Source organism: Bombyx mandarina, chromosome A1, assembly GCF_030267445.1.
Source record: "Bombyx mandarina strain Sakado chromosome A1, ASM3026744v2".
NCBI classification, from domain to species: domain Eukaryota; kingdom Metazoa; phylum Arthropoda; class Insecta; order Lepidoptera; family Bombycidae; genus Bombyx; species Bombyx mandarina.
The window spans coordinates 17,546,939-17,570,842 of record NC_143234.1 but is presented as its reverse complement, the minus strand read 5'-3'; the positions used below and the strand labels follow the sequence as shown (position 1 = coordinate 17,570,842).

General features: G+C 41.7%; 2 protein-coding genes and 1 long non-coding RNA gene across 4 annotated transcripts; 2 read left to right on the top strand and 1 right to left on the bottom strand.

Annotated features, from left to right (window-relative positions):
* Nucleotides 1-887: 887 nt before the first annotated feature.
* Nucleotides 888-6,079, bottom strand: LOC114245605 (uncharacterized). Its single transcript, XM_028177837.2, has one exon. It carries the CDS (start codon nucleotides 1,704-1,706, stop codon nucleotides 1,056-1,058), a length of 651 nt encoding a protein of 216 aa, XP_028033638.2. The 5' UTR covers nucleotides 1,707-6,079; the 3' UTR covers nucleotides 888-1,055.
* A 7,816-nt stretch (nucleotides 6,080-13,895) lies between these two features.
* On the top strand, nucleotides 13,896-17,256 carry LOC149499594 (uncharacterized). 2 transcript variants are annotated; one of them, XR_016325720.1, is made up of 5 exons: nucleotides 13,896-14,102; nucleotides 14,358-14,402; nucleotides 14,480-14,541; nucleotides 14,987-15,316; nucleotides 16,772-17,256. It is a non-coding gene; the product is annotated as an uncharacterized LOC149499594 (long non-coding RNA). The 2 variants fall into 2 exon arrangements; XR_016325721.1 differs by lacking the exon at nucleotides 16,772-17,256 and adding an exon at nucleotides 15,449-15,692.
* On the top strand, nucleotides 16,066-17,256 carry LOC149499593 (uncharacterized). Its single transcript, XM_089740047.1, has 2 exons — nucleotides 16,066-16,195; nucleotides 16,807-17,256. The coding sequence occupies exons 1-2, from the start codon at nucleotides 16,079-16,081 to the stop codon at nucleotides 17,107-17,109; spliced, it is 420 nt and encodes a 139-aa protein (XP_089596173.1). The 5' UTR covers nucleotides 16,066-16,078; the 3' UTR covers nucleotides 17,110-17,256.
* Nucleotides 17,257-23,904: the final 6,648 nt, after the last annotated feature.

Below are 23,904 nucleotides of genomic sequence, written 5' to 3'. Positions count from 1 at the left end.
CTATACTTTTTAGGTTTGTTGACACACTACAGAAATTGCGTCTATTTTTCTTTGTTGATTTTAGGTGAATTGTAGTTCTTAATAATCTATGGTCTGATCCAAAAGAAAAAGATGATAGTACTTCGTATTTAGAAACTATGTTAGGAATCGTGGTCATAATATAATCTATTTCATTTCTGGTATTCCTATCTGGAGAGATCCATGTCCATCGATTTTTAGGTTTTAAATTGAACATTGTATTAATAATTTTTAGGTTGTACTCTTGTGCATATTGAATGAGTCTTTCTCCTCGCATACTCCTGATACCATGTCCATACTTGCCGGTAGCGGAACATTCATACTTCTTGGTAGTCCCTATTTGTGCGTTAAAATCTCCCATAGAAATTATATATTTCGTACAGGTTGAGTCATGCGCTTTCTCCAGGTCGTCGTAAAAGTTATCTATATCTTCTTGCGACGAGTTTTCAGTTGGGGCATATGCCTGGATAATTGCGAGACGTATCTTTTCTAGCACGATTTCTAGTATGCACACTCTCTCAGATATACCTGTGAATGATATGATATTTTCTTTGTGTATCTTCTTGATTAGGAAGCCTACCCCGTGCAGTCCTTTGGTTTGGCCTATGTGGTACATAATGTATTTGTCATCTTCGATTATCTTTTCACCAAAGCGGCGGACTTCGCACACTCCTATTACATCGTGGTTGATGCCTTGTAACGCTGCCTTAAGCTCTATAAATTTTAATTCGGAAGCTAATGATTTTACATTGAAGGTGCAGATATTGAAGGTGCTGAAGGTATTGTTCTTTAAAGTGGTTTCCCTTAGTGGGTTTTGGTCGAACTCTCCCGCGGTGACCGGCCGTATTGGGAGATGATATGTGGGTGGGAGTTCTGGTGTTGATTGCTATTTTGCATTATCCTTGGAAGTATTTGTTTGGTTTTGAGGTGCTTCTTTCTGGGCGAATACTAGTTTGGGCGTCTGTGTTATATAGCTTTTCATGTTCCTCGCTTTGGTTTTCTTCAAAGGTTGTTTTTCAACGTGTTGAGTTTCTTGGCTAGCAGTCATAGTTGTCTCCGGGGATTCGGAAAGGTATCTCGTTTGGTTGATTGCAGGGAGAATGTTTTTTATTCAGTATGATCAGTTTGTCATATCTTATAATTGCTCTATTTCCTGCTTCTTTTTCTCTCTCTAACTGGGCTTGTAACTCTTTGCGCTTTTTTAAGATTTCAATTGGATAGTCTTCTTTTATGTAGTATGCGGTTTTTTGTAAACAATATTTGTCTTTCTGAATTTTTAGTTTTAATCCTAATGTGTTGAACGTTATTACTACTGGTCTGGTCTTCTCTCCCTTTTTTCCCAACCTACGTACTGCTTCAATGCTGTTAGTTTCGCAGGATACTTTAAAATTTGTATTTATTATGCTGATTATCATTTCTTCAAGTTCGTGGTATGAGTTTTCGCGCTCTTCTACACCAAACATGACCAAGTTTTTGCGTCTAGACTGTCTTTCTAAGTTGTTCATCTTTCTATTTTGTTCTTCAATTTTTTGTTCTAAAAGCTCGTTTTTAAGTTCTAAGCTGCTTAACTTCTCGGCAAGGCTGTTAACTATTATGTTTTTGATGTCTTCCTTCATCTTTACCATATCTTCTTTTTGTTGTTTTATGTCTTGTTGCAAACTCAAGAACATGTCTTTTATTTCTTCCATAATTTTTATTTTTTATTTTACTGAACTCTATTGGAAACGGACAGTACTTTTTCTTCTACTCAATTGAATTTATCGATGCTTGTTAAGTAGTGTCGTTGTTTGTCACTAGATGGCAAGTTAGAATTTAACAAGGGGTTTGTCTCAGTTGTTTTGACAAAGCACACTAGATGTCGCTTATCAGTGTTTTTTTGGTCGTTACGTTGCACTTTTAAGATTATAATTTAAAGGCGGAAATTGTCTTCCACTTAGATATTTTTCTTTCACTTACATACACGTAGGGATAGTAGATATAATATTCGTATGAGATGTCCTGGGGTTTTCACGTACTTTGAACATCCCTTTGGTGGACCGTATTTGTGCACCTTTGTTTGAATTTTGGTGGTGTATTCTCTGTTCCATATGATTTTCGGGATAGTCTTAACACCGTTCATAGACTCTTGCACATTCCTCACTTTTATAAAACACACAATCGTTCATAAATGTATTTAATTACGAGCACAACACTGACAACAACACAGTCTGACTACCCACCCACATATTATCTAAATATCTAAATATCTAAACTAAAAGGATTAGATCACATCAAAATTAAACAGGCACTAAAAATTGAATAGAAGAGAAGAATTAAAATAATAAGCAAAACTCAGTTATCAGGGAAACATCTCATTAAAGCATTAAATACATTCGCCATACCTATATTAACATACTCATTTGGTATAATTAAATGGACAAAAACAGTCATACTACAATTAGAAAGAGATACACGAATACGCATTGTAGTTGAGGGAAATTCAAATCGGCAAACATCGGAAAAACCAAAATTTACTTGATAAAAAAATCAAAATAGATAAATAAATATCACCGTTATAGTACATTATAAAAAAATATAAGTGTTTTTTTTATTTATTTTCTTATTAAGAAATGATAATTTGCTTATAAAATTGTTTTGGGTCGTAAATAATAAAATATAATAAACACTTTTGAATATCCATTTTTTGTTTAACCAGGAAATAGAAAAACACAATATTACAATTAGGTACCCATTACATTAATTCTAACATGTTATTCTGAGATTTATCTGCACTTAAATATAATATCGTGTGCGTCTTGTCAATCGTGCCCTCCCCGGTCTTACCCCGCCACATACCTCAGGAGGTGACTAGCGCTTCCGTGCGCACTATAGTAATATACACAAAGCCATAACAGACAATGACACAAACTATACACACTTCTGAATCTAAGCGAACAGACTAACTTACATAACTCTAATGACAGTAACCCCCAGAAAGAAAAAAATAGATGATTGGAAAAAAGAAAGTATTTCACGGGCGACACCCACATGACCTTGCAATTACATATAAACAAAAGAGCCTCAACAAATGGTTAAAAATAGGTAGTTTATTCCCGGAAAGAGATGGATTCTTAATTGCAATACAGGACCAAATTATAAACACCAAAACCTATAGAAAATACATAAATAAAGCTCCCACAAAAATTCTACAATGACAAATGACAAATGCCGAAGATGTCACGCCCAACCTGAGACTATACAACACATCACAGGAGCATGCACAACTCTCACACAAACCGACTACACTCACAGACATAACCAAGGACTCGCGCGCTGGCACTCGAGGAGAACGGACGTGTACGCGCATCGAGCTCCGCTACTCCAGTGACGCCCCGCCACGAGCGGGGCTGCGTGATGCAGCTCCAAGCCGACGTGCAGCGCAAGCGCTTTTTAGTATCTTTATCGCTAATTAATACTTTTAAATTGACAATTTTAGGTTATAAGTGAAAGAATGGAGGTAGATAGTGAGTGGAAAACGGACGATAAATCGCCGTTTAAGAAGATTGTGTTTGACACAGCTCCAATTAATTCCCGCAATGGATTAGACACAGTGCAATGTTTTTATTGTAGCATCGTTTCGGAAAAAGCGAATTTTTACGACTGGATTGGCGATCAATCTATGTCTAAGAATCACAAGTGTGCGTGTGAACAAGTGAGTGCTGTCAAAATATTTATTCGCAGTGAACTAGAAAGCATCTCAGATGGTTCCGTTAAACTCAATACAAAGTATGTGCATTACCTCGCAAATGCGAACAAGCTCAAACAAGGCAAAGGCCCGCTGTGTGAATGCTCAGGACCGTTGTTCGTTCAAGTGATCGCACAAAACGAATTCATTATTCGCGAAAGAATAATATGTACATACTGCAAGAAGATGAGCCGCGTTGAGTTCAGATGCGACACCATCAAACCTATGGCAAAAAAGCAAGTCGAGGGATCGTGGACGCCGGCTACTAGAATAAGTCATACAAAAGAGCAATCCGCAAAAGATAATGTTATGAAATATAATTAATCTAGAGGCATTAAAACCGTGGCGTCGCGGGACGCGAACCAAGCGTCACGTGATAACATAATTCCCAACTGGGGTTCACAAAGCGCGGGAATTCAACCGCAGCCAAAACCAAACCAAGAACACCGACCACGAGTAGAACCGAAGCCGACCGCTATACTAACAAGTAACATGTTTTCACCGCTTGCTTTTGATGAGGAAGAACGAGATAGGGAATCTGACGATACCGTCTCAGTATTGAGTGAGGGTGGGGGCACCAAGCGACGACGTGTTCATAAGACACGGGCGGCATCTATTGGCGTCTCACCAGCGTATCTCCCTTTTGACAACACGGGACAAAGCAGTGCTTCAAATGGATCAAATAAAAATTTAACGAAGGATACAAGAACAAAGCGATATCCTCCATTTATATGTGAATATTACGCATGGATCTCGGATAAAAACGAGGGGAAGGCGGCTAATGAAATTGCTCGAGTGAGTAATTGTGAAATACGCGCTAATCCAAAGAGCAAGAAAATAACATTTATTCCAAAAAACAAGGAAGCTTATGAAGCCATACAGAGGCGACTAAATGAAAACCCAGAAAAATATAATTACTACACATACGGATGAAAAGACGATCATCGCCCGGCAAAGAAACTAATAGCTAAAGGGGTCCGCGCCGAAGGTTACACAGAGGAAGAAATCAAAGCCGATATTCTTGCGAGATATGGAATCAAGATGGAACGGGTAATTATTATGAAAAATTCAGCGTTGATTCTCATCTTCCCAGGTGAAACTGACATGCGAGTAGCCCGCGATATAAAGTTTATCTTAAGTCAGCGTGCTACAATCGAAAAATACATGGTACGAGACACCGCGGTGACACAATGCCAGCGGTGCTGGCAATTTGGTCATGTGCAATCTCACTGCCGGCGTCCAGAGCAACCAGACTCTGTTGAGCAACGCGAAGATGGGAGATGTTTGGCATGTGTGCTACAACTGTCACGAAATTGGTCATACAGCAAGACAGGCAAAGTGCCCGCTATTCCAGTTAGAAATAAAAAAACAGAAAAACAGGCGACAGGCTTTCGTCAATAATGAAGGACTTACACAAAAGCCCACAAACCGTATGATAGAAGGTTCGAATATAAAAGCAGCCGCAGCCACACGGGTCGACAGAACCAGCTATGCAGCAGCAGCAGGTGCCTCAAGTAGCACTAAAACCACACACAAGCCCCCTGAGAATGAATCCATGGCGAAGGCGTTACCTGACTACTTAAAGAGTTGATGAAAAGTCTGCAGGCAAAAGGCTATCCCGCAGAAACAATTTTGGATTTTGTAATTGAGCTTATCAATGGATAATTTGCCAAATACGCTCAGAAGAAGAAAACAGTGTGTGAGAATCGTACATTGTAACATTCAAGGACTTCGCAACAAACACATCGAGCTCAAGCAACTGGCAGTCAAACAACGGCCGGATATTATAATAGTAAACGAGTGTAAAGTAGATTTTACAAAGTGTAAATATAACATTCCAGGTTTTAACTAAATTTACGATACTAGGGCAACTCATCTTGTCACTGCAATGTACATAAAGGAAGGTCTTCGCTGGAATCTAACGACTGTGATCCCAGGCGTGGATGACGTTGATCGTCGTATTGAGGGAGTAGCTATCAGGCTAGAAACGATTGACGGTGGTATCATCGTGCGAGGGTTGTATAATCCACATTTATGTTTCTATCAAATTCGGGCGGACTGGGAAGCTTTGTTAGAAGATAATACCACATCGATTAACGTGTGAGATTTAAATTTGAGAATGCAACAGGTTGGACATTCTCAAACACAAGCCGCAGGTGCGCTGGTTTTTTTTTTTCGGGTAGAGGGCCGAACCTCCTACGAGGTCCCCGCGCAAAAGGGGCGCGCGGGGTATGTGAGACTCTACGATCTGCATGGTGTTGTGAGCAGACCACGGGCCCAAGGATTTTAGGGCCCACCCACTAAACGACTCCCCTGCACTCTTACACCCTTTTTTTTTTTTTTTTTTTCGGGTAGAGGGCCGAACCTCCTACGAGGTCCCGTCCGATCCCCGCCGAGGTCAGAACCCGGATGAGTTAGGGGGGCTACCGCGGTCAACACTACAACCAGACGGCGCGGCTCACCCCAAGGACGCCCCTTGACCTTCACCGGGGGGAGGCCGCTACCTACAGGGGCCGGGACGTACGGGCGTATTCCCGCCTCCGGCCCCCGGCTCGACGGCGACGGATCAGTGCGGAAAGGGAAGAGCTCTCCCTCTCTCGCTCCGCCGCCTCCTTCTGCGAGATGGTGGACTCGCAGAAGTCGAGCATCGCCTTCCAGGACGCGTCGCTGCCGAGCATCGTAGCCACGACGCGCGGCAGCGAGAGGTCCTCTCCTATGACCGCGACGATGGCGGCGCGTTGCTCGTCGAATCCAGAGCAACGCGCCAATGTATGTTCCGCTGTGTCTTCCTCGTCGCGGTCCGCGCAATGGTGGCACTGCGCCGTCGGTTCCCTTCCGGCTATCTTGAAGAGGTACCGGCCAAAACACCCATGGCCGGTCAACATCTGCGTCAGCCGGAAGGTGAGGCATCCGCGGTCGCGGCCCACCCAGTCCACGAGAACCGGGCGGACCGCCTCGACGGTACGGATGCCGGCCGACGGGTCCGCCAAGCGGCGACACACGCCTCCAGCACGGACCGCCGAGATTGGAGCCTCCGCGCTCGAACTACACCTTCGCCGGGGCGCCCTTCCCCCCTAGAGCGGAGGTCGCTACGCCACCTGTAATCAGCAGCGAGCGCCTCTGCCTCCAGGTCCCAGGGTGGCGCCCCGGCGAGCAAGCACGCCGCCTCGAAGGAGACGGTGCGGTATCCTCGGATCGCCCTGACCGCGATCGCGCGCTGCGGACGTCGCAGCGCGGCGACGTTCTTGCGGGTCAGGGCCTGGCACCATACCGGAGCACCGTATAGTGCCATCGACCGCACGACCCCCATGTATAGGCGGCGCGCCGCCTCATCGGGACCCCCGACGTTTGGAAGGAGCCGGCTCAAAGAGCCGGCCGTCGCCATCAGCCGAGGACCCAATTTCTTAAAGTGAGCGCGGAAGCTCCAACGACCATCCAGTTCGAGGCCGAGGTACCTGAGACCGGTCACCCCGACCCCGATACAAACGCCTCCGATCACGAGGTGGGCATCCGCAGGCGGCGCCCGTCCCGGCCCGTGAAATAAGAGGGCCTGGGTTTTTTCGAGCGCCACCTTGAGCCCCAACCGTCGGATCCTTGCGACGACGTTTGCCACACCTGCGCAAGCCAGACGGGCAGACTCCCGGTAGTCCCTCCCCGGGGCTACGACCAGCGTGTCGTCAGCATAGCAGACGACACTTAGCCCGGGGAGGGAACCCCATAGGGCGCCCCGCAGGACCCAGTCGTAGCCGATGTTCCACAGCAGGGGGCCCAGGACAGACCCCTGCGGAACACCGCGCTCGACGGGGAAGCGGTAGACCGCCCCACCGTGTCCGACGCATATGATCGACCTGTCCTCGAGATAGGAGCCGATCAACCGGCGGAGGTACGCAGGGACGCCGTGATACTCCAGCGCCCCCGAACCATCTCGACCCTGCCATCAAGGAAACGGAATACTCGATATCGCACTGGTGACACAAGAGGCCATGGAGTACACTTATCGAACGAAGCAACTCGATTCTATCTCGTCAGATCACTATCCGTGGCAATTGGAAGTTGATATAGAGGCGCACGAACATGTGCTACTGAGGCGAAAGATGAGCAGCATTACTGAAACTAAGGAGTCTCGCATCAAATTCCAAGAGTTAATCGAAGCAAATCTTCCAGTAATTGTGCCAACCACTGATGCTGAAGCAGATTCATGCGTCGATAACTTGGAAAATGTACTCACGGCGGCATTAGATGAGATGGCGCCGCTACGAGAGTCAACACGACGGGAGGAATTGCCAATAAACATCCAATACCTGATACAACATCGCAAACGAAGCAAACTAAAAGCAAAAAATGCACCAAGAGGACATATTCTCCGTCGGATATACAACGCTGCAAAGACTATACTGAAGTAAGCGCTGCAAGAGTATCGAGAGAACCAATGGAATAACGTCATTGATAGTCCCGAAAACAACAATGCTAAGATGTGGACTATTCAACGCTCTCTGAAGATCAAGCCTCAGCGTCTACCTGATCTACATGGAGTTGTAACTGAAGAAGAAACGATCAATACTCTGGTTGACACGGCAATAGTAAAAGAAGCAAATGTGGATGACACTCATAAAAATTCTGAGTCCTTCACCCCATACCAACCGCTGGCCGAGACCGACGTAGACGAGGTAATACGAGCTCTTCGCCTCTTCAAGAACAAGTAAGCGCCAGGCCCCGATCAACTAAGGGCTGACGCAATAAAACTTGCTGGCCCAGCATATTATACCGCACTGACAAACACAATAAACTACACTCTACGCATAGGATATTATCCAAGCCGCTGGAAGCTGGGAGACTGTATCTTCTTACACAAACCAGGCAAATCACATACCGAAGCTGCCTCGTATCGTCCCATTATGTTACTTAACATTATGGGTAAGCTGTGCGAACGATAGCAGACTTCTCTCAGAAGTGAACCGTTTGCATCTTATCCTAGAATACCAGCACGGTTTTACAAAAAATAAAGGGACTGGTACCCAAATTTTACGAACTGGTAAGGTTATCACAGACGCTTTGGCAGAGGGCAACAGTGTAGCGATGATTTCTACTGATCTCAGTAAAGCTTTAGATTCCATAAATCACGCAGGGCTAAGCAAGAAACGGTTTAACGCTGGAATGGCAAATAATGTGATTAAGTTAATAGAGAATTACCTAAAAAATCGGGAGGCTCGTGGTAAGTACCGAACAATGTATGGAAAAAGGCAGCCAGTTCCGCACGGGGTACCACAGGGCCCAATTTTGGGGCCGATCCAGGTGCCAGGGCGCTAGAGTGACGGTAGCGCGCGGCGCAGCCTCAACCCCCTTAGGTCACCCCGTGACCATCACCGAAGGAGACTGCCTCCTCATAGGGGCCGGAGCTGGACAAACGCCCTCCTCCGACCCCCGGCTCGGCGGCGGCGGCACGGGAGGGGAGAAGAGCTCTCCCTCTCCCATTCCGCCGCTACCTTCTGTAAGATGGTGGACTCGCAGAAGTCGAGCATCGCCTGCCAGGACTCGTCGTTGCCGAGCATCGTAGCCACGACTGTCGGAAGCGACAAGTTGGGTCCTATTTTTGCAACGAGGACACGGCGATGCTCCGCGAAAGCGGGGCAGTACGCGAGCGTGTGCTCCGCCGTGTGAAGATAACACACCATCACCCAACACACAAACATTAATATCAAGCAGTTCGCACTTGGCTTGCGCCCGTACCAACATGCAATTACCGGCTCCGCCGAGAAAACAAGTCGATAAAAATAATAATAACACACGTCCTGATTGAAGTAGGTGTTCACGTGTGGGGCGGACACACGAATAAGAAATTACCTCCGGACATCGTTCTCGTCGAATCCGTCACTTACGACGACGGGCGCGGCGAGTAAATTAACCCACAGACACAGCCCGCTGAGTTTCTCGCCGGATCTTCTAAGGGGGTCGCATTTCCGATCCGGTAGTAGATTCTGCAAAGCTTTGGCTCTTGCTAGGGTTCGTGTTAGCAACATCGGCAGGTTTCAGCCCCGTGAGCTCACCTACTAGCCCGGTGACGCTGATATGGTATCTCTAGACCATCAGCTTAAGTATGAAAAAAAATATTGAAATTACTGGCGTGGCTAACGTGGCTCTGGAAACCCATCAAAAATGGAGCTACGATCTAAACGTAAACGTATAGAACCGCTGCCCGGAGGCGATCGCCAGGGCACGCAGGGTGATAGTTTAACAGTCAGAACGAACACTTCAATAGAACCATATAGCCCAAGTATTGTATCGTACACACCCTACAGATCATCTTTACTTCCCGTACCATCGTCACCCCAAACACTCTCTTTTAATCCAGATTCACCCATACCAATCTTGAATTGTGTACGGGAGGCAAATTCCTTCTTGCCTGTATCCACCAAGGCTGAGAAATCACGAGAACGCAAGAAATGGAGCAAAGATGTGGTGAATACGTTTATCATGCGTTTACTTTACTGCATTACTTTCACATAACCAAGTTAGAGAACGACATGACCACATACAGGCAACAATTGCATCAACTTTTTTCCCAACAATATCGGGTAGTAACCGTTTTAGAACAAAGAATATCAAACCAGCGGAGATTTATAGTACGAAATAAACTTCTCTCTCAAGAAATATTAGACCAATTGAGAGAAGAAGTCCGCTTACAGTTACAAGAAGAATCTGAAGATAATAAGCTCTAATGCATGACATTATTACAAGACACAGACGAAAATATTGTACAAGAACAACCACATTCTTACACTCAATCTCAACCAATTTTACAATCTCACACATCCCATCAATCGCAAGAATACACAGACATCACACACTTCCTCACAAACTGAAAATTTAACCTTTATGTTAGAAAATGATATTGAGAACTTAGTCATCGCAGATTAGAATTTAATAACCAACACCTGTACCCAAGAAATACATGACAAATTTACAAAAACTCTAACACAATATGCCGGTGTGGACCCAGCTGCTCGACCAAAACTCCCTAAGCTCAGATACAACCCTAATTTATTTCGTTTAGTTAATTTGATTAATGAACATAATTATACCACCACCATTTTTAACTAATGAGGCAAAACTTATAGACAAACATACACTAATCTATTGCACAGCACTAGTTGTCTCTGAAGAACTAAACTACAGAATAACAGTGTACACAGGTAACAGACAACAAAAAAACAACACGAAATCACCATGGCAGCAAAGGCTAGAAAAATACATAGAAACAGTGAGAGCAAACTGCGGAAGACTTACACAATACACAAATAGCAACAGATCAAATAAAGTAGTTAGGAGAGTGAGATTATAGATTTAGAAGAAATTATAGATTTTCTATGAAATATAATGCCCCTATGAAGAACCACGCTACAAATTAATTGCAATCCTAATTCTATCACAACACGTCAAATATCTATTAAGAAAGGAAACTACCAAGGTGATTCACTAAGCCCGCTGTGGTTCTGTCTCGCCCTTAACCTCCTGTCTCACTTGCTAGAGCGTTGCCGCGCTAGGTATTGCCTCAAAAATACCACAGAAAAAATCACACCTCATGTTCATGGATGACGTGAAACAATACTCACAATCAGAAAAAGAAATGAAAAAATTTGTAGAAGCAACAGCAGAGTTCAGTAAATATATAACATGCAATTTGGTTTAGACAAATGTAAAACACTTTATATTATCGGAGGCAAGATACAGCCCGGCGACTATGTAATAAACGACACAGACATAACAGCAATGGAACCGACCGACTTATATAAATATTGTTACGCGCTGGGTTTCGGGATAAATAATTCCACCAAAGTACAACTAAAAGCCACTCACCACAGACTAGACGGGTCAAATGACAAAATGACCGCTGGTAAAAATATTATGGATAAGACCTTTCAATTTCATATGAATTTTTTTAATGATTTATTTTTTATTTTAGATATTTAATTTTTTTTATACATATTATATCAGTTATGATACCAGATTCTTCACATAAGCCAAACAATTTTTTTTCTTTTTTTTTTCTTTGCGATTAGATTTTTTAAATGTTTCTTTGTAACTTCTTTTAATTTTGATTAGATTGACTGATTTTAGCACTTCTAATGTTCACAATTTTTTAACCATGCATGTGTTTATTTTGCATGCTTAGTTAGTTTATGTTGGCTTTATTTTGTACAAAATAGTACTGAAAACTGTGAAGCAAGTGGGCGTGGGCTTGTTAGAGGTTGGTGGTAGAGTCCGTTCACGTAGCAGTATGGCAGCCCGTGGTGCAAGAGGTGTGCGGACACGTGGTGGTCAACTTCGTCGTGTCCCGGACAGGCCTTCGGTTTCTGAGCCGCAATAGCTTTTTCAAACTAAAACTCAAAATTTTATTTTATTTTATATATTGTAATTATTTATATGTCGTGGATAACGACTTTTAGTTGTCGTGGATAACGACTTTTAGTAATATTAGGACGGTGGTTTTGATTATTATTTTAAATGATGAAATGTTGTTTTGATAAATATCACAAAATGAAGGGTAGACTCCGTAACGCCACAGTATAAAATGGCGGTACGTGGACAGAGTCGTGGCATTCCGTGTCAGACAGTCATTCCGTCCGTCTCAGTCAGTGAGTCTCTGGCAGTCAGTCAGTCAGTCTGTCGGTATGTGGAACGAAACTGTCGGTTTACCCTGTCATTGTGAAAGTTGTGTGTGTTGAGTTTCAATAATTATTGTTCAAAAGGTTTTATTGACTTTTTATAAACTGAGTTCAACCAAATACGACTGATGACGGAAACTACCGCTTAGCCATCCCTGGTGTGTGCCAACATATATAACTAGTCAGGTCATAAGTATTGTCACACAGTAAAAACTTTTCTTTTAGAATGCTGGCGACAAAAAAGTTTATTGAATTCGAATTTCGAATTGTTCATGAAAATAAAAATGTATACTTTTAGAATTTTACTCATTTTTAAATATGGAGTGGACGCTTAAAGAAGACCGTGTTGCAGTTATTGCGTTGCATCGTTGCGGTTACGCGCCAATTAAAATTTTTAACATACTGAAAAATTTGAATATAACCAAAAGATTCGTTTATCGTACCATCAAACGATACAATGAAGACTCTAGTGTAGATGACAGGTCAAGAAGTGGTCGCCCTCGGTCTGTTAGGACTCCAGCAGTGATAAAAGCTGTGAAGGCGCGAATTCAAAGAAATCCCAAACGTAAGCAGAAACTGTTGGCCCTTCAGATGGGGTTAAGCAGAACCACGGTGAAAAGGGTGTTAAATGAAGACTTAGGGCTTCGGGCATATCGAAGAAAAACAGGACATCGTTTGAATGCTCGTCTAATGGACCTGAGACTGAAGAGATGCCGCGCTTTGTTGAAGCGGTACGCGGGAAAAAATGATCGGGAAATTATTTTTTCGGATGAAAAAATTTTTACCGTAGAAGAGAGCTACAACAAACAAAATGATAAGGTGTACGCACACAGTAGTGAAGAAGGGAGCAACCGTATTCCGCGTGTCCAACAAGGTCATTTTCCATCCTCGCTCATGGTATGGTTGGGAGTTTCTTATTGGGGCTTAACAGAGGTACATTTTTGTGAGAAAGGTGTAAAAACGAATGCAGTTGTGTATCAAAATATAGTCCTGACGAACCTTGTGGAACCTGTTTCTCATACCATGTTCAATAACAGGCACTGGGTATTCCAACAAGATTCGGCGCCAGCTCATAGAGCGAAGAGCACACAAGACTGGCTGGCGGCGCGTGAAATCGACTTCATCCGGCACGAAGACTGGCCCTCCTCCAGTCCAGATTTGAATCCGTTAGATTACAAGATATGGCAACACCTGGAGGAAAAGGCGTGCTCAAAGCCTCGTCCCAATTTGGAGTCACTCAAGACATCCTTGATTAAGGTAGCCGCCGATATTGACATGGACCTCGTTCGTGCTGCGATAGACGACTGGCCGCGCAGATTGAAGGCCTGTATTCAAAATCACGGAGGTCATTTTGAATAAACTTTAGTGTCATAAGAATCTATATTTTGTTAAGTTCATTTTGGTATATGAATGGTTACATAATGAATAAACTTGTTTCAATTATTTTACATTAAACATGTGACAGAATTTATGACCTGACTAGGTATATATTGATTAATCGTTTTTTCTTTTTTTCTTGCAATTTGTTTATTGATTTATTCCTTAAATATTTCTTTTAATGTCAATGCATATTTCAGTGTTCTCTGATACACTGCAAAATTTGCCAATGGGCCAACCCTTGGAGACGCCCTTCATCCCCTCGCCCTCCACCCTAAAAGGGTAAGGGTTCTCCCTCCTATGGTGGATAAAAACCCAAGGTGACTATTCTGATTGTTTTAAATATTTATGTTCTTGATAGTAAAACAAATATCCATAGTAAACAAATGTTTGTTATGGTTTTCAGAGTAGAATCTGTTTGGTCGTCCATGGGGATGGTCGACCAACCAATCCCATCGACTTCTCGTGGACAAGAAATTTGTCCATGCCTGCGTAACTATTTATCAAACAAAACTTTATACGTTTATTTTTTTTGCTAAGTTAATATGTTATTAAATATTTATTTTATTTCTCAGAAGTTCGGAAGTTGACTATTCTTCTTTAAAAATTGGTCGACCACTGTAAGTTCATCTCGGTTTACCACCTACAAGATAAAATAATGACTACCATTGATTAAAATATACTTTTAATTTTGTAGAATCCGTCCGTCTAGTAACAGATCCCTCCGAGATGATAAGATGATCTCTCTACTTAATTATGGTAAGACACAAACCTTTTTTTAAACAATCGCTGATGTAAAATACATATCGTAATCAAAACCAGTTTTTTTTTATTGCTTATGTGGGTAGATTAGCTTACGGCCCACTTGGTGTTAAGTGGTTACTGGAGCCCATAGACATTTAGCGGTAGGCAGCGGCTTGGCTCTGCCCTTGGCATTGCTGAAGTCCATGGGCGACGGTAACCACTCACCATTAGGTGGGCCGTGTGCTCGTCTGCCTACAAAGGCAATAAAAAAAAAAAAAAAAAACATATACAACGTAAATGCCCCACCCATCTAGTTCTAAGGTCTCAATATAGTAACAACGGCTACCCGACCCTTCAAACCGAAACGCATTACTGCTTCACGGCAGAAATAGGCAAGGCGGTGGTACCTACCCGTGCGGACTTACAAGAAGTCTTACACTTGTAACTTATTTCTTTTCAGGCAGCGAGGAAGAGTCTGACAGTGAGAGCGAGGGGGTTGCGCAGCCAATAGTATCCCGGGTTGAAAGGATGCTTATGCAAGCAAGATATGAAGACACTGAAGAAACTCCCGCTAATATTAATTTGCAGTAGCCTCCTCAACTGCAACAATCAGCCATCAGTGCCCCGACGCCCGTCTTACCGACGACTGTTTCTATAGAGTCGAGCAACAAGTTTAAGTTCGACAGGAGAACGTTTTCGCAGCGTGGTCGCGAGACGCCACCGACGTGGTTGAGGTCGGCCGGCTTGCCACCGCCCCAGCAGCCGTCGCAGGAGTTGTCAAGATACGAAGGTTGGTTTGGTTATGTTCCTACCTACTTACATCGACCGACATATCTACATGTTTTTGCATAATTTGAGCACTAAGAACAAACAGGCTTGCTTTGCCGGCGGCTCGAATTAATAAAATAAGCAACTCTTTTAGGGGGCTGGGTGTACAACTTTTCAACAAAATCCCACAAAACTTTCAATTACTACCTGTTCATAGATTTAAGAAAACTGTCAAGGAACGTTTGTGCAACAAGGCATATTATAAAGGTAAGGATAATTTACTAGATGGCACTACTAAGGTGTTCGCTCCTGGCCTTTTCATTTTTCATTATTATTATTTTTTTTAATTGTATTTTTTTACTTGTTTTTTCGTTTATTGTAAATATTTTTACTTATTTAAGAAAAAAAATGTGCTTTTGCTCAGAAAAAAGCAAAAAAAAAGCCCGCTGAGTTTGTTTCGCCGGTTCTTCTCGTGACTGTGGCTTTTTTTGGAACCGGTGGGAGAGTTAATATTGTTATTTATATTTTGACATTCAACAAGTGTGTTATACTGACATCTAAGTTGAAATAAATGATTTTGTTATAAATCAATTTTGCGAGTAACCTCTGGGGTCATCACTTTATTCAAGAACATGGTACCTACCTATATATGTACGTACTTTTCACGTAAATATTTATCTTTGGGATTGCCACTCACAATATATTATTAATCTACTATCGGCACTTACCTGTGCAGACCTGATACCTACCTACTATCGGCACTTACCTGTGCAGACCTGTACACATGTGTATATCCCAGAGATCAACGGACAACATGCAATTAATGATGCCAGTGCATTCGACAAGGTTCTACAATAATTCCTTTACTGTTCAAGCTATTCGTTTGTGGAATGCTTTCCCGGTACGTATACGACATGCTGAAACATTAAATTCGTTCAAACGCCTCATTAAGGAACATTTTTTAAATATTAGTCAACCGATTTAATATGTGATAAGGTAGATTTCTGAAATTGGTATCTACTTAAATTGTATATGTTTCAAAGGTATTTTAAGTATCTTTTATATGTAAATTGCTTATTCTTATTTATGTGTAAAGAAGCAAAATTTAAATTTAATTTTTATTTAATTTTTATTTATTTATTTTTATTTTTAATAATTATTATTATATTATAATACTTTGTATTAATTGTATGTATATTTACGGAGATATGTATGTGTATATGTATGTGTACATATATTTATATGTATTTCACTGGAATGGTACACCGCGCGTAGTTCGTTTCCAAATGATTCTTGTCCACCTGATGGTTGTCTGGAAGAGATCGCTCTTAGCGATAAGACCGCCAATTGTACTTTTTTTGTTTTTAATGTATCGCACTGTTTATTTGTTTTTTGGTGTACAATAAAGAATACTCTCTCTCTCTCTCTCTCTCTCTCTATATCCAGTTGTAATGTAGCATTTACCTTGCTATTCCAGATATGCCGTCGAACGAAGGTGAATATAATCGACAGTATAGCGTTACGGGCAACGCACGGACGCCGCACGCGCCGAGATCGGAGCCACAACAACCACTTGTTGCGGAATTAGATGACGAACTGCTGCAGGTATTGGGAGAAGATCCATCAAAGTCTGATCTTGTAGTACGCCTACAACACATAGCTACATCTGGGTTGTCTAAAGAAACAAGAAAGGAACTTTTATCTAAGTACCTACTGCCAGGGAATTGTACCCTAATCAATGCACCTCATTTGAACGCAGAGGTAAAGGCCGCGTTCTCAGACACGGTTTATAAGAGACCAAGGTGTCAAAACTAGACAGAAACAAACTGCTACAGCTACTTTTTGTTTATCAGAGGCTGTTAAAAGTTTAATTGCAAAGCAACAAATGTCATATATATTTTTATAGATTTTAATTTGATTTTATTTATGGTTTTCAATAAACTGTCAGCTATGAGATGTGCATCCTAATTTTTGTATTGTAAAATCTTCCTCATCAAAACCCAAAATATAAACAAGAAACCGTCCGCTGCATGGTCGTTCGAGTCGAATTCCCAGGAAATAAAAGAAGTGATCAATATTTAATTTTCAGGACATTATAGTGATGTGTAACCCATTACTCGGTTTTTTGTTAGATTTCCCAGTACATACTCCTAGCATTTGTATTTGTACCCTCATAGTAAGTAGAAACCAGGTTTGTCTGTTAAAACCAAAATAAATCATTATTTTATGTTTTCTTCACTTATTATTGAGTATTGTATTTACTATATTATGAGCTGGCTTAACTATGTGGCTTGTTTAATGTGTTTTGGCATGAGTAAGAAATATCAAAAGGAGTTAGTTAATAAACGTAATTAGGTCGATCTACGTTGTGCTGTGGTTGAGCCAGTGATCATGTAAGCCTCTGGTGTGTGGGTTTCCTCAGCTAAAAAACAGGGAGTGCAAAAGCTGCTGAATGCGGTTCAAAGAGGATTTGCCCAAAAATTGTGCAAGTGCTACCGCACCACCAAACCTATGGAACAAAAGGTACAGTGATGGCGAAACCGCAGCAACCACGAAGCTTTTCTTCCCAGACGCAATAAAGGCCTACAGCATAGTCCGGCACGTAAAGCCGAAGGGTCTTTTAACGCAGGTAATGATAGGACACGGTGGGTTTTCCGCATATTTGAATCGCTTCAAATGTAAGGGGGACCCATCGTGTATCTGCGAGCCGGAAAACCGGAAACTGTAGAGCACATCATAACAGAATGCCCTTTCTTTGGTAGAGAAAGATACGATACGGAAAATCTCATTAATTATGTGATAAAAATAGAAAATATTTGTAAAATAGTAGAAAATAAGTACGTTAGTAATAAGTTTTTTGAATTCTGTAAAAATGTGGTAAATAAAGTGATAAAAAGAAATAGATTAATAAGTTAGTATATTAATAAGTAAGTAATAAGATATATTTGGTTGACATATATGTCGGAATAGTTTAGTTTAATCTGTGTATTTACGAGGGCTGCACTAAAAGTATCGGGAATGGAATATTTCCACTGTTCCTGTCCTCGGTCTTGTCACGAAGTTTTGTCAAACTTGTTTAGTAATTGAGAAAATGGAATTGACTCGAGAAAATTCAAGAGCGATGATTTATTATGACTTTCGAAGTGGTTTAACACAAAAGCAGTGTGTTGACCGGATGATTTCTGCATTTAGTGATGAAGCCCCATCCAAAACCACAATTTATCGCTGGTTTGCTGAGTTTCAACGTGGACGTGTCAAGCTCAGTGATAATCCCCGTCAAGGTCGTCCAAAAACTGCAGTCACCCAAGAAAACGTTGATGCTGTGCGTAAGCTGATTGAGGAAGATCGACATGTGACATACCGCGAAATTCAGGCAACTTTAGACATTGGCATGAGTCAAATACAAATAATCTTGCATGAACAATTAGGTGTAAAAAAGTTGTTTTCCCGATGGATACCGCATTCGCTCTGTGAAGAGCAAAAAGCGGCTCGCGTGACTTGGTGCGTCAGAACTCTCGAAAGATTCCACGCAGGATCCTCAAATGCTGTATACAACATTGTATCAGATGACGAATCCTGGATATACGCGTACGAACCCGAAACAAAAAACCAGTCACGAGTTTGGGTGTTCGAAAATGAGTTAAAGCCAATAAAAATTGTTCGTTCACGGAGTGCTGCAAAAAAAATGGTGGCCACGTTTGTCTCCAAAACCGGCCATGTAACGACTATTCCTCTTGAGGGATAAAGAACGGTTAATGCAGAATGGTATGCTAGCATTTGTTTGCCACAGGTCGTTTCTAAACTCCGTAAAGAGAACTGCAACCGCCGCATCATCCTCCATCACGACAATGCGAGTTCTCACACCGCGCACAGAACAAAAGAGTTTTTAGAGCAAGAAAACATAGAATTATTAGACCATCCGCCGTACAGCCCCGACCTAAGCCCTAATGATTTCTATACTTTCCTTAAGATAAAGAATAAATTGCGTGGACAGAGATTTTCATCACCTGAAGAAGCTGTGGACGCCTACAAAACGGCCATTTTGGAGACCCCAACTTCCGAATGGAATGGTTGCTTCAATGATTGGTTCCATCGTATGGAAAAATGTGTCAAATTTCGCGGAGAATACTTCGAAAAGCAATAAATACATTTTTAATAGTAATGTTGTGTCACTTCGTTAATTCCTGAAATTTTCAGTGCCGCCTAGGTATTATGTCATAGTCAGTTGGTTGTCAAAAGAAGGTGTCAGAGGTAAGACGTTCCGTTGTTAAGACGAGAAATAAAATTAATTGTAAAACAGTTGAGGAAGTATTACTTTATTCTACTACGCCATCCCACATAATTTTTGGGGGCTTGTTCGAAACATAGCAACCCTATTTTCCTCACCGCGGCGGAAGCGGGGGAGAGGCGTGGAGTGACAGAATAAAACTACGTGCATCGACGAAAAAGCGCAATCATTGTCGGTCCCGTAAAACTGTATTAACTTTGATCCGATTAATAAACCAGCTTTAAATACAGTCCACTTTTATTCGTATAAGCCTTGCACCCAACATCTCATCGCAACGGCGCCAACATATGGTCCTTCAAACCTCAACATTATCGGAAGAAGATAGTACATCGGGTCTTTCAAAGAAGTCTTTTGGAGCCTAGGACGCCTATCAACCTTCGTGGGTCTACATTCCGCTGGAAATTCGTCGCCACTGCTTGAAAAAGAAGATCTTCAGTTTTTTCAACGCCTACCTACACTTCAAATTCAAGCAGCGCCTCAGGTGGATTACCTTCGTGGAACGCCCATAATTATCTACAGAAGAAGTCCGAATCCAGCTCACCGACAACATTTAAAAAACAACAATCCAACAAACGTACAACATTGCCGCATCAGCTGAGTACAACACAACCAACACCATTATTCAAGGTCTCATAGGATCAAGTCACAGGAGGTTTACAAAGAAAAGATACGTAAGATCGTTCCTTATATTTTATTCTTTCCATTCCTCATTAACATTAACATTAACATTCATAACCATAACAATTAATTGCTACCGTCAACATTTTCACTATTAACAAAAGGTCCAAAGGTCATTCTTCTCATTCTTGTCAATCACTTTTTATGCTTCTCATTAAGTTTTTATTAAACACAACATAAAATAACACAAGAGCTTTGCTTTTCACGCTTGTTCATTTCATCGCTAATATAATTTACATTTGCACATTTCGTTAGGTATAGCTTTAAACTATTATTGTAGTGTATCATTTGCTTGACACTAGATTTAGATTTAAATTCACAATTTCATTTTAATACTAAACTTTTAAAATAACTCATTCGCCGTCTAATAAAACATTGTAGAAACTTTTATTTAAAAAAAAATATATATCGCGGGTAGTTTGAAATATAACACTCCTTAAGTACAGCTGTTAATAATTTTTGCTATTATACTTTATTCAGGACTTAGATTTTGCTTGGCAGTCTATTGCTATAATTTTTTTGGCAGGGTCAACTTTTGCTTTTAGTTGCTTCATTGCCTTTGGGAAGTAGATAGTTGGTACTCAAAATAAAGATGCCTGAAGGCAAATTAAAAGACTTAATTAAAAGGAGGGCCTCAATAAAGGCCAAAATAACACAATTCTCTACGTATTTGGATGTCCTACGGGGTTGTGATTATCTCAATGATGTGCAATTCTCGGAACTCCAAGTACGTCTTGAGAAATTCGAAACCTTATACGGGGACTTCGACACTTTTCAGAGTGAGATCGAGATGCTGTCAGACGCGCCGGAAGACCATTATAAGGATCGTGAGTCCATTGAGTCGCAGTACTACAAGCTTGTGGCTTCTGCGCGTACGCTGTTGGATCAACGCAAAAATAATGACGGTAGGTCCGAGGTAAGCTCTGAAAATGGCATGAAGAATACCACCGTGTTAAGTCAAAAGCCAAACCATTGGCCAAAAGCCAACCACCAAAAAAGCCATCGGCTGAGAAATAACGCAGCGCGGAATTAGAATATAATTGAGATCATGGAACCTTTAAAGAAGACATGGCTTAACTTTGTTAAAACCTTACCTCATCTCAATTATATTCTAATTCCGCGCTGCGTTATTTCTCAGCCGATTGGAATACAGCTTCATGTTTTCACGGACGCATCGGAGAGAGCCTACGGCGCATGTGTTTATGTTCGAAGTGAGACGTCAGACGGATCCATAAAAACCATTCTTTTAGCATCAAAAAGCAAAGTAGCTCCTATAAAAACTACTACGATTCCAAGACTGGAACTTTGTGCCGCCATGCTTGGTTCCAAATTATGTGAAAAGATCACCATGACTTTAACATTAAAAGTAGAAAGGTGTTCATTTTGGTCGGACTCAACCATAGTTCTCGGTTGGATTGCCTCTTCTGCAATTCATTTGAAAAAATTCGTAGCTCATCGTGTGTCTGAGATACAGAAAATCTGCGCTGGACACGAATGGCGGTATGTCCCTTCAAAGGAAAATCCAGCAGACTTGGTATCTAGAGGATTGAACGCTAGTCTTTTACGTAATTCCGCTTTATGGTGGTCGGGACCTTCATTTTTAGCTCAGGACCCATCACACTGGCCAACTAACCCAAATTATACTGATCATCTTCTAGAAACTGTTCATGCTTTACACATAAATCAAGGCTCTTCAAAAAATTGTATATTGTCAAATCTAATTCAAAACACATCTAGATTTTCTAGGTTAATTCGCGTGACATCTTATATCTATCGTTTTATATCTAATTGTAATCATAAACATTTACAAAAAGGGAGGCTAACTGACTTAGAATTAAGAAGTGCAACAAACCATTTATTATTTGCAGCTCAGGAAGAATCGTTTTCTGCAGAGCGTTCTCTTTTAATCGCTGGTAGGCCTTTACCGATTAAAAATAAACTTATTTCTTTGTCACCTTTCCTCGATAGCGATGGGTTGATGAGAGTTGGCGGTAGACTCAACAATTCAGATTACGAATTTAATATTAAGCACCCAATTCTTCTCCACGCTAACCATCGTTTAACTAATCTTATATTTGAAATGTTACATCTTAAACATTTACATTGTGGTCCTAAACTCTTATTAGCAATCACTAGGCACAACTATTGGCCCATTGGTGGCAATAATTTAGCTAAAAAGGTTGTGCGAAACCTGTTCAGCCACCCATGGGGGATTTACCACGTCAACGTGTGCACCTGGAATATCCCTTTCTTCAAACTGGCGTTGATTACGCTGGCCCAGTGTTGGTAGCAAACCGGAAAGGTAGAGGTTCTAAACTAATAAAATCATACATCTGCGTGTTCGTATGTTTGGCAACAAAGGCCGTACATTTGGAGCTTGTCTCAGACCTGTCCAAGGATGCATTCATTGCTGCTTTGAATAGATTTACTGTGCGACGCGGGAAGCCACAATCAATTCTGTCTGATAATGGTACCACCTTTGTTGGAACGTTCAATGAATTATCCAGAACTTCTACAAGCTTCCGGCCACATCAAATCTACCTCAAAAATAAAAATCAAGACATTAATCATCGAATACATTTCAGCATACCTCCAAAACAGAAGAACCAGATCATCGACTTCCTCAACAACAAACATAATCGACAGCCTGAGGAGGGACGCCGGAGCACCCTCTCAGTCTCGAGAGGAAGAGAGCCAAACAACCCCCTCCCGGGAGACACCCGAGCATGTCGAAGAGTCCGATGCAGGTCAGGAGTCTGCCGATCAAGCAATTCAGATTGATGCCGACGCAGATGACACCTTCGAGGACGAATTGGATCCTGACCCTGTCCAGACAGATTTGACAAGGAAGTATCCAGCCCTACCCAGAATCCCATGTCCAAGGAGCCTGTTTATTAGTAACATCCGGTACTCTTACTTAAACAGTCTTTACCTTACCGACAGACAAGCCTATCCAAGGAAATGGAACCTCTTAAAGAACTCTGAACCGGAACAAGCCTGGCGTTCCCTCAATCAGACAACGATCAAATTCCTAAATGTCCGATGGGAAAAACAAGGTCTAAGACTGGGGGCTGATGAAACCTCAGTCGACTCTATGAGCTACTACGACCTTAAAGCCTCCATTATTAAGACCATAACAGAGACCTGCTCGGTTCCATCAACCTCAGATGGCAGATTGTCTTCTCAAGTCACAAACCCCCCACTAAACAACGAGACAACCATGAGGTTAGAAAGAGGAATTCAAAGAATAGAGGAAGCAGTCAGAGTCCTAACATCACACACCGCAAAAGTAACAGGGAGAGAAGTTTCACAACCCGCTCAAGCGAGTATATCGCAACCTCACTTGTCAGGCATTCCAAACGTCTCCCAAACCCAAAGGAAACAAGTTGACACCGATAGTGAAGAGGAGGTACTCGTAGGATAATCTTTTGAATCAGGTTTAGAAAAAAAAAAATATATATCGCGGGTAGTTTGAAATATAACACTCCTTAAGTACAGCTGTTAATAATTTTTGCTATTATACTTTATTCAGGACTTAGATTTTGCTTGGCAGTCTATTGCTATAATTTTTTTGGCAGGGTCAACTTTTGCTTTTAGTTGCTTCATTGCCTTTGGGAAGTAGATAGTTGGTACTCAAAATAAAG